Raw genomic sequence first — 11,529 nt, forward strand, 5'->3', positions numbered from 1 at the left:
ATAATTTCAAAAATGTTTGGAACATACAATATAGCTACGTTTTTAATTATTTATTTTATACAGTTTAATTAATGCTCATCTTTATCAAGAGTGTCAATAATTTCAGACTGTACACTTCTAATATCCGTTCATTATAGACCTGTGACAATTTGTATCTTGTTGTCTGACTAGCTAGCCAAATGGAATGCATCACAAGGCTGCAAGCCTGTAGCTAGCCACTGCCAGCCGTAGTGAAAGGTTTGCCCGCATGTTTTTAGTAAACCAACTGCTTGTCACGCCCAAATAGGCCATTGTGATTTTAGTCCCATGACGAATGTCTCCAGTTAGCTACATCATTGTATTTAGACCAGGGACTCGTATATCTACCATGATGACACGACGACACTCTTGCGCGAGTCCTCTGGATTATATTTGTAACTTTTCTTAACTTAAATTCTTAACATATTGTACGAGTAACCTAACCAAAGGTAGCAACTGCAGGCAAGAGCGTAGCCAAAATTGATTCAATAGGGTTGGTTGTTGGAAAAGTTTAACTAAAAGCTATTTTTCCATTAGTTTTCAAATAATTTCTTCTTGCTTTTAAATTAATTTCTCTCTCGCTTTAAAATAATTGTTTGCTTTTGATATCACTGTTTTTGTTTACAATTCTACACATTTTGCTTTCCTTTTTTTTATATAAATATTTTCACTTTTCCTCAAAAATATTATTTTTTACAATTGTAACTTTATTTTTCATCTTTACGATTTATTTTATTTTGAATTCAATACTTAAAGATGCACTCCAGGATCTTAAGCAAACATTTATTTTAACATATAGTACAAATTGGATTCATAACATACCATACGAATTGCAAATAAAACCACATTAATAATAATTTGCAGGACGTAACATATCAGACGAAATGGATGACGTAGTACACAATTTGATGACATAGTACACAAAAAACGAGGACCACTTTTGGCACGTGAGCACCACTTTCAAAACTACTGGCTGAAATTATACAAACGTTCGAGAGTGCATCTTTAAGGCGTGAAATTGAACACATACCTAGGACTCTCTGAACTTGCAATCTGATTGCGTAAGCCAAATGGGCTCTTTTCATTAGCTTTTCACTATGTAATTTAGAAGCTCAATGTTCCCTGTAAAGAATAGATACTATAATTAAACGAGGTTGAGTTTTTCCCGAAAGCTGTGGTCTATTCAGTACATTGGTTAAGACAGATTTGAGTTCATAGTCAAACATGCTTTTTCCACAACCAGCATGCACAAGGTATATAACCTTGATCAATCTGTTACTGACTTGAATGTCAATGTTTCCTATCTATTTGCCCTTCTCCATCCTCCCCTTGGATTGTAAGAGTGGAGCCAATCACAAAATTGAGGAAAGGGAGTTTTGCTCTAACATGTCCAACACTCATAGCACTACTTCCAGGAACTGAAAGTGAAATTTGACTTGTGAGTCACGCTGAACATGCTGACTCACACAAAAGCCCCCGATAATTGTCTTCACTTTCCCTGGCTTTCCCCACTGCAACGGGAGACCCCAAAACACAAAGCTCCTATTTCAATTAACAGCTTTTAGTTATGGAAATAAATATTTATTAATAATGAAACAAACTTACAATTCAAACACAATTCACATAAAATAGGGAAAAACTTTTCACCGCTTTCAAAAGTGACTACGAACAGTCATAAACATAAGAAATAAAGTTATATACAGGCTTTGATTAAAAAACAACAGCTCCTTTAAAACACGTACCAAACCGGCTCTCATATCCCACAAACATTAAGTAAATGGTGGGGAACAAAAATACAGCACACACATTGCAACCTCTCCACACATCCAAACACTTCTAATAAGTTTAGCCCACATTAGAGACCTATATAATAGTCTTATAAGACAAAACAATGAGGCAAATATGTCTTGCTTTCATATTGTATTACATATTACCACAACACTGTATTTTCCTTTCCTTGGGAAACCATTGTGTCGTTTCTGACACATATCATACTGATATAGCAAAGTTCATACTGTATATACAATGTCAATACATTGTATTAACTTGTTTAAGTTCAACTTCATATCACTGCTAATTTCAAATTGTATGATTTAGTTTGAAGAAATGTAACATATTGCATTCATCCTACTGTTATGTCACTTAGACATCAACGGGTTTAATGAAAGCTGCCAAGAAATTATGAAGGAGAAAATTATAGTAGGTTTCTATAGAAATGGGAACCTAAGGTCCAACGGATATACACCGTAAAAAACAAACATACACACCAAGTCAATGGTTCCCACATACACACATATCCAGAAATCCACACATCCAACCACAAAGGTGCTTCTCTATTTCTTTCCCTATTCTAGTAACATCCGAAGGTCATAAGTCCTCTGTCCTTGACTGAGGTCGTGTCTTCACTTGACACTTACATGCGACTTCTGCTATCAGAATACGAAAATCCCATTGAAAAGATGGGTCTAGACGCACAAAATTTGCTTTGTGGTCTGATTGTGTTCAGATCTAGAGGCACCTTTTCATTATAACGTTGTAGGAAATACATTCCTAGCGTGTGAGGAACATGTTTGCTGGCCTCATAAATGCTAGCTAGCTAATATTTAGAAAAACTTGTTGTTGTTGTGTTATTATCATATTTTGCCTATTCCACCGTTTTTAGAATGCATACTGGCATTTGAATATAGCGCGGGAAAAGGGAATCCGGACACACTGTGGACACGGTAGACACATTTAAAATGTAGGTGTAGACCCATGACACGTTCGGAATTCCATGATCAGAACTCTATGATCAGAATACTAAAGCTGCATGAACTGTCAAGTCTAGACACGGCCAAAGACCTGGACACGGGACAAGGAGCGAGCCTCTCGTCTGTACCCTCTCAGGCAAGGAGTCCACTCCAGGTGAGTCTGTCCCTTGGTATGTCTTTACACCAGGAGCGTCAAAGTAATTTAGTCTGAGGAACCATTTTTGGACAGTACATGTTCATGTTGGTAGCACAAGTGGGGACCGCAATCGGGCTCCCGGGCCGCAGGTTTTAGACTCCTCTAGTTTATGCAGTGCCGGGCTTACACTTGGCCAGCTCATAGAAGCCCTTCCTCCTGGCTCTCCTCAGGTAGTCCAGGACTAGGACTGTGGTGGTCACCATGATACCCACGCAGACAGCAGGAATGAGTATCTGGTTCCAGTCGGTTGAAGGACTGTAGTGCTTCTCTGGAGGCGAAGGGAAGAGGGGAAGAACAGGGAGACAGTGAGGACGAGGCAGATTGGCCAAAAATTGAATTTTATGTTTTTACAGCTTTCGAGTCCTCTCAAATGACACCGGTGTTTGTTATGGGTGGATGGAATTTTCTTGACTTTTTAAAGCTTCACTGTTCTCAAATTCCACTGTTGTTTGTTTTGAGGAGATAGAGATATCTCCGTTCTCTCTGTTTCCAATTTCTCAGTTAAACATGGGGTTCAAAGTATTTTCAAGTAATTGGTTCTATTGTGAATTATATTTTATATTTGCGGTGAAGGGAAATAAAGAGCTCTCTACACTGAACCGTCTCACTCACCCATGACGTTGATGCTGAAGATCTCAGTCTCGTAACCCAGGTCATTGGTGACATTCACCTGGTATAGGCCTGTATCGTTGGGCGTAAGGTTCACCAGCAGGAAGTTCCCATCTGAGGAGTAGAGCTTTGTGCCATTGTCCAGTTTTCTCAAAACCACAACAGGTGGGGGGAAACTAACAGAGCGACAGCATACGGTGACATTTTGGCCCTCCTGAACCTCAGTGGATGGATAGACCAGGACTGTTGTATTCCTAGGAGGTGCTGGACAAAAGATAAATAGAACACACTTGAATACTGAGGGAAGACACTTGACACTGCCTTGAGACAACAAATGAAAAACAAATATGAATATGGTGCAGTGCAGTTATAGTGCGAAATACAACATTACATTACCGGTGTAGAGAACAGTAACTTAATTGAAGAACCAAAAAAACAAACTGGGGTTAGGCAAAGTTTCCTGTTGTTGTCAGTACGAATGTGTTTTAGTGAAATAAAAGAAGAATGTGGTGTGTGGTTGCTTGAAGCCTGGCACCCACCTCTGACTGTAATGTTTGTGCTAGCTCTCTGGCTGCCGTGCTCATTAAAGGCCTCACACTGGTAGAGAGCAGAGTCTGCTAGCAGGGCAGAGGAGAGGGTGAAGGAGGTGGAGGAGCCGTTGCTGGACTGGAGCTTTACATCCTGGTCCTCAGAGAGTCTCCTCAGCACCATCCATCCCACCGGAGCCCCGTCTGACAGGCAGGACACCGTCACGCTCTCCCCTTCCTTTACCTCACTGGCTGGGCTCACTGTGATGGTGGTTCCCCTGGGCGCATCTGCACAGCAAACATCAGACTTAGTTTAGGTTTATAAACACACATATAGGTTATAAGGTCATAAACTCGCACTACACAACCGCCATTAACACCTCAAGGACTGAAGTTCGGCATGACAGATTCCCTAAATTTAAAGCACCAAGGGCAGTGGGTGGACAGCCCAGGGTAAACGCAAGTGATTCAAGCAATCAACTGTTCATGGTCCTCCATTCAGAACCCAATGAGTGGATCAGGTGTGTTATAATGCTGGGGTCGAACAAAGGCCTGCACCACCCTGTGGCTCTCTAGGATCATCACAATACTTATCCACTCCATTGGCCAAGGCCATAAAAAATTCATGATTTGAGTTAGACTTCAATAATCTGTAAAACCACTCACAGTGGAGCTCCAGTACAGTCACCGCCTGCCTCTCTCTCCGACTCTGAGGGACTACGTCCATCTGAAGACCGACTCTGCAGGTGATCCGTCTCCCCTGATCCTCCGGTTCCACCGAAAAAGATAGCGTTGATGTCACATTCTGGAGCTCACTGGAGTACTGACCCACCTCGGAGTGTAGCTCAGTTTCCCCATCGAGCCATTGGATCTGCAAGTGACTGGCTGGGTAGACATCGACTACAGAACAATACAAGGTGGCCTTCCCGTCTTCCAGAAAGGGTCCAGGGTTCTCGATGATAGGGTCCGAGGGGAAAGCTGGGGGAGGAGAGAGAAATGGGTAGATGAAAATATCAATATTTGACTAAAAGAACATGAGACCAGATAGAGCTGTGAGCGAGTTAGTCAGTCATGTTAAAGGGTAGACTCTTCACTTCAGAGGTTTAAAGATGCGGTGTTTCAGATCGTGACGTGCCGACATGGGGACCTGACACATTTCCATAATATAGCAGACTTTTAAAAAGACTGCCAGTAAGGGAGGCATTAATCAACACAACTTGTGAAACAGCCCTTCCGATAGAATCATGTGAGTCAATGAACTAGAATGCATTAACACTTAACCCCCTTTAATACAATGACAATGCTTCTGCGAAACTCTACATTTCACATACGGGAAATATGACAATTCTTCACTTTATGTTGATCTTTCTCCCACATTGAACCAGACTATTTATACCAGTGCATTCCGGCAAAAGCAAACTGGACTTCTGCCCATGTTGTGTGGAAAAGCAGCATGGTTTAGGGTGATCATTCATACTTTAAGTCTTACGTTTATTTTCATAAGAGAAGGATTATTCTTCTAACCTCCTACAAAGTGTCACTGTACTCATTCCAAGTCAGTGACGTGAACCTAAGCATTCCCCCACACTGAGCAAAACAGTTGCTATATCAACATAAACCTATAGAATGTAATGTGCCACGCCTTTGTACCACTGAACAAGTGTAAGGCAAATTACAGACAACCCCAACTAACTTTGTTTTCATCTGGACATTTCCAAACAAAATTGAATAAATGATATCAAACTGGCATTGGACTTCTGTAAAAGATGGCCAATGACAAGCACCTTTATTTTATTTATTTCTAAGCACATTTCTTTCTTTCTTCTCATAACATACAAACTCAAAGTAAATGCATTGAACTAAACCAAGCCAAGCCATCTTTACTCACAGAAGACCTTGACCTCTGATTGCTTGGCCTTGATGACAGAGCCACACTTGGCCTCACAGGTGTAGGCTTGCTCGTGGGCCAGCCCAAGTGGGTTCAGGTGGAGCTGGGAGAGGGAGTCCTGGTTGTGTGCGTGGCTGTGGACGGGCATGTCCAGCATGCTCCTCCAGGAGAAGGCTGGCTGGGGACAGCCCGAAGCCCGGCAGGAGAGCACCAGGTTTGATCCCATCTCAGCCGTCACCCCCGATTCCATCTCCACCTCCAGGGGATACGCTGAGAGAAAAGAACCACAGGAGAGAGGATAGATGACGTCTCTGTTTCTACGCTCTATTCAGTTCAATAGAAATCAAGTTCAATTGGATTCTGCTTCGTTTCAGTTAAATTCAGTTCAGTTAATTCAATTCAATTCAAATCAATCCACTATTCCGCAAGAAAATCTCTTAGTGAAATCAAATCTAGCCACAACTTAATCCACAACAGAAAAAACGAAGCAAAGTTAAGAGTATATTAAAAAGAGTAAAGCTACATCACAAAGGCAGGTATCATTATAGAAATCAACTGTTCGGTAAAACAATGAACATTTCGCCAGATCCCTCTACTCCACATGATCATCATCATCATCTACTCACAGTAATGGTTTTAATTATTACTCTGAGTAGCTCCTGTATTTAAACCCACTCATCTCATCTTACCTGGAGGTGGGAAACACACACAGAGTAAAAATAATAGCAATCCACATTGGAGAGTCTCTCAAAAGTCTGTATGCATGTGAACAGAACATGTACTATTTCTGCTATCTGCTATGCCACTTTTCTAGGGCTCTTGTACACAGAGAAGAACCTAATGGCTTAGTGACTCAACACTCAGTTTGCTCCCCAGAGAAATTGCGTTTCAATACGTTTACTAAGACACATTTTCCCTTTTCATCAGGACATGCCTCTTACATGCTTTTGTACATTGTTATAGTTCAACTGAAGGAGTATATTTGCAGAACAACAGTACAGATTTAGGTTATACTTTACATTTAAATATATTATGCCGTTACATGGGTGTAATTAGGCCTACATGTAATAAACTTTAACTATACTGGCAACTATTCTGAAACATAATTTTTCCAGTTTCCATTATTAGAATCCTGCCATTGTTTTATGTAGAATGCTGCAATTTTGTAATTCTAATTTGGTTCCCAAAGTAGTTATAGTAACTACTGCACAAAGCATAAGGTCAACTTACAACGTTATGTTCCCAAATGTACATTTAAAAAAATCTCACCTTCAACGGAGAGCAAGGTGCTGACTTTCTGGCTGCCGTGCTCATTAAAGGCCTCACACTGGTAGAGAGCAGAGTCTGCTAGCAGGGCAGAGGAGAGGGTGAAGGAGGTGGAGGAGCCGTTGCTGGACTGGAGCTTTACATCCTGGTCCTCAGACAGTCTCCTCAGCACCATCCATCCCACCGGAGCTCCGTCTGACAGGCAGGACACCGTCACATTCTCCCCTTCCTTCACCTTACTGGCTGGGCTTACTTTGATGGAGGTGTTCATTGGGGGAGCTGCCAGAGGGGAACGTCATCAAGGATAGATAACATAAGACAGAAGTTTAGCTCGCTATTTAAGAGGTTGTTTTTATTGAGATTGCTCCCCCAAAGAGACTTTTTAGACAAAGCTATAAAGATTACTCCTTACTATTACACTATCATAGAGTGACACCAAACAGAAATTCATTTTCATTTTCAGAAATTCAGGTAGTTATTATCCTACTTTGAACAATGACGTTCACGCTGGCTGTGATGTTTCCAATGGTGTTGCTTGCCACACAATCATATTGACCAGAATCCACCAGTGTCATCTCTGTAAGGACAAGCTCCTCGCTCTGCCCCACTGTGACAGCCTGTCCATGCGGACCAATGGCCTTCCACTGTATCTCTGGTCTGGGGTTCCCTTCAGCATGGCACAACAATGTGGGACTGGAGCCAACTCTCACAACAGTCAGCTCAGATATTGACGTAATCTGTGGCGCATCTGAAGAAAAAAATATGTTTTTATGTTGTTGTTTTAGGCCTCAATTGTGAACTATGGATGAAATTCAGTCGTTGCAGAATAACTGCATAAACCACACTGACTAAGATCAGTGCTTATATGGGCAATTTCATATTAATCATATAATGTCAACCTTCAATCTATCACTAGCAACTTCCATTTGCCTAACAGTTATGCTGCAGTAGTAACTTACAAAGCACTGTGAGGGAAACAGAGGTTTCCTTGGTCTTCTCATCATCAGGTACACCAGCCTGATCGTGAGTGGCTCTGCATGTGATGCTTGCCTCTTTGTCCTCGGGGGTGGGTGTGAATGTGTAGGTGGACACAACAGACTCTGCATCTGTCTGGAGCAAGCTGTCTCCTCGCAGCCACTCAAGCCTCAGCTGCTCTACAGGATAAGCGCCTATCACCTTACATGTCAGAGTGTTGGTCTGGCCCAACAGAAGTCGGTCAATGCCTAATATGACAGGGTGCTGTGGAAATGCTGGAATATCAAATTACTATGGTTAGGGAATGCAGCTAAAAATTGAAATTGAAATTCAAAGGCCTACCTTAAACATGTATATTTAAAACTGATTCAATTGGACTGATTTAATTAAGGGTATTACTTGATAATATGTTGCATGGTTATTAAAGCATTAGTAAACAATGTATTAATAAATTAGTATTTCATGTACAGTGGGGAGAACAAGTATTTGATACACTGCCGATTTTGCAGGTTTTCCTACTTACAAAGCATGTAGAGGTCTGTAATTTTTTCATAGGTACATTTCAACTGTGAGAGACAGAATCTAAAATAAAAATCCAGAAAATCACATTGTATGATTTTTAAGTAATTCATTTGCATTTTATTGCAGGACATAAGTATTTGATACATCAGAAAAGCAGAACTTAATATTTGGTACAGAAACCTTTGTTTGCAATTACAGAGATCATACGTTTCCTGTAGGTCTTGACCAGGTTTGCACACACTGCAGCAGGGATTTTGGCCCACTCCTCCATACAGACCTTCTCCAGATCCTTCAGGTTTCGGGGCTGTCGCTGGGCAATACGGACTTTCAGCTCCCTCCAAAGATTTTCTATTGGGTTTAGGTCTGGAGACTGGCTCGGCCACTCCAGGACCTTGAGATGCTTCTTATGGAGCCACTCCTTAGTTGCCCTGGCTGTGTGTTTCGGGTCGTTGTCATGCTGGAAGACCCAGCATTGACCCATCTTCAATGCTCTTACTGAGGGAAGGAGGTTGTTGGCCAAGATCTCGCGATACATGGCCCCATCCATCCTCCCCTCAATACGGTGCAGTCGTCCTGTCCCCTTTGCAGAAAAGCATCCCCAAAGAATGATGTTTCCACCTCCATGCTTCATGGTTGGGATGGTGTTCTTGGGGTTGTACTCATCCTTCTTCTTCCTCCAAACACAGCGAGTGGAGTTTAGACCAAAAAGCTATATTTTTGTCTCATCAGCCCACATGACCTTCTCCAATTCCTCCTCTGGATCATCCAGATGGTCATTGGCAAACTTCAGACGGGCCTGGACATGCGCTGGCTTGAGCAGGGGGACCTTGCGTGCGCTGCAGGATTTTAATCCATGACGGCGTAGTGTGTTACTAATGGTTTTCTTTGAGACTGTGGTCCCAGCTCTCTTCAGGTCATTGACCAGGTCCTGCCGTGTAGTTCTGGGCTGATCCCTCACCTTCCTCATGATCATTGATGCCCCACGAGGTGAGATCGTGCATGGAGCCCCAGACCGAGGGTGATTGACCGTCATCTTGAACTTCTTCCATTTTCTAATAATTGTGCCAACAGTTGTTGCCTTCTCACCAAGCTGCTTGCCTATTGTCCTGTAGCCCATCCCAGCCTTGTGCAGGTCTACAATTGTATCCCTGATGTCCTTACACAGCTCTCTGTTCTTGGCCATTGTGGAGAGGTTGGAGTCTGTTTGATTGAGTGTGTGGACAGGTGTCTTTTATACAGGTAACGAGTTCAAACAGGTGCAGTTAATACAGGTAATGAGTGGAGAACAGGAGGGCTTCTTAAAGAAAAACTAACAGGTCTGTGAGAGCCGGAATTCTTACTGGTTGGTAGGTGATCAAATACTTATGTCATGCAATAAAATGCAAATTAATTACTTAAAAATCATACAATGTGATTTTCTGGATTTTTGTTTTAGATTCCGTCTCTCATAGTTGATGTGTACCTATGATAAAAATTACAGACCTCTACATGCTTTGTAAGTAGGAAAACCTGCAAAATCGGCAGTGTATCAAATACTTGTTCTCCCCACTGTATAAGCATTCATAAGCATGATAAGTATTACAATTCATAAGCATTCAGAATATTTATAGTAATCAATAAAGAACTTATAAGCATTTATAGGCATTTTATATTGGCTTATAACAATGGCTGATGATGGCTTATTCTGAATTAAGTTGAATGGACTTACAGTATACTTTGACAACCGCACGGTGTTGTTTGGTCAATGCTCCGCAACTGCCTTTGCAGAGAAGTGTGTCATCATGTACTGTCATCACAGGGTCAAAGATCGCCACTGATTCCGACCCTGAGTTTCGTATTTTAACAAACATTGGCTTATCCTCCAGCAAAGCCCAGGAGATAGTAACCTTTTCATTGCAATCCTTCACCGAGCATCGCAGTTTGTGCTTATCACCAACTTTCAAAAGTGCACTCTTTGGGTTTAGCTCCATATGAAATGCAAATGCTGAAATGCAAAATAACAATGAATTACAATTCACATTCATAATTAATAACATATTTAAAAACTATAAAGTAGGGTAAAGAAAGTTGAGGTCATTATCGTTTTTTAAATTCAGTTTCAATTCTAGGTTATAAGCCTATTGGTAATTATAATATTTAGCCTACTATGGCTGCATTTAAATATGTACATACTGTTAAATACAACACTGACATTTTTTGAACAGTTACATCCCAAGGCTACCCACAATCCTATTAAAATGCATGACACTGCCACACAGTAGACATGTCACATTGATTGTGAAGTGTTAATCTGTTGGCATGAATGATAGAAATAGAATCACTGCTTACCTGTTACTGGTAGTATCAATACCCATACCAGAGTGAGATACATTTTTGCGTTGGATAGGCTGAATAAAAAAACTGTAAGGAACTGATTGAGCTAGACTGTAACTTCCCTTAGTCCTGCTTTGCTATGCTGTGGATGATGGGTCTGGTCAGCCCAGAGTCTGTGGATTTATAACTTGGAATAGGGGGGGGGGGGATACCAACAGGGTAAAAAAAAATTAAAAAAATAAAAACACACCCCCTTACAAGTCCAAGTATGTCACGGATTATTTCTCCCACTCCTGGCCTCTCATTGTGTGTGTCTCTCTCTCTCTCATGGTTGTGAATAACAACCCCCTCTGCTGGGTTAAATATAACTCAAGATGGTTTCCTTAAAGGTCCAATGCAGCAGTTATCTCTATCAAATAATTTCTGGGTAACAATTAAGTACCTTAATGTGATTGTTTTCAATTT

The 11,529-nt window shown here is 41.3% G+C and overlaps 1 protein-coding gene across 1 annotated transcript; it reads right to left on the minus strand.

Moving 5' to 3' along the window:
* Window positions 1-787: 787 nt before the first annotated feature.
* LOC311131172 (vascular cell adhesion protein 1-like) lies at window positions 788-11,223 on the minus strand. The gene is made up of 10 exons (XM_084164017.1): window positions 11,080-11,223; window positions 10,460-10,735; window positions 8,214-8,504; window positions 7,742-8,002; window positions 7,258-7,533; window positions 5,989-6,258; window positions 4,767-5,078; window positions 4,113-4,388; window positions 3,577-3,837; window positions 788-3,232 (listed from the first exon to the last, which is right to left on the minus strand). The coding sequence occupies exons 1-10, from the start codon at window positions 11,120-11,122 to the stop codon at window positions 3,072-3,074; spliced, it is 2,427 nt and encodes an 808-aa protein (XP_084020143.1). The 5' UTR covers window positions 11,123-11,223; the 3' UTR covers window positions 788-3,071.
* Between the last annotated feature and the right edge of the window lie 306 nt (window positions 11,224-11,529).

This window comes from Coregonus lavaretus, assembly GCF_964263955.1.
Source record: "Coregonus lavaretus genome assembly, chromosome: 6".
NCBI lineage: Eukaryota > Metazoa > Chordata > Actinopteri > Salmoniformes > Salmonidae > Coregonus > Coregonus lavaretus.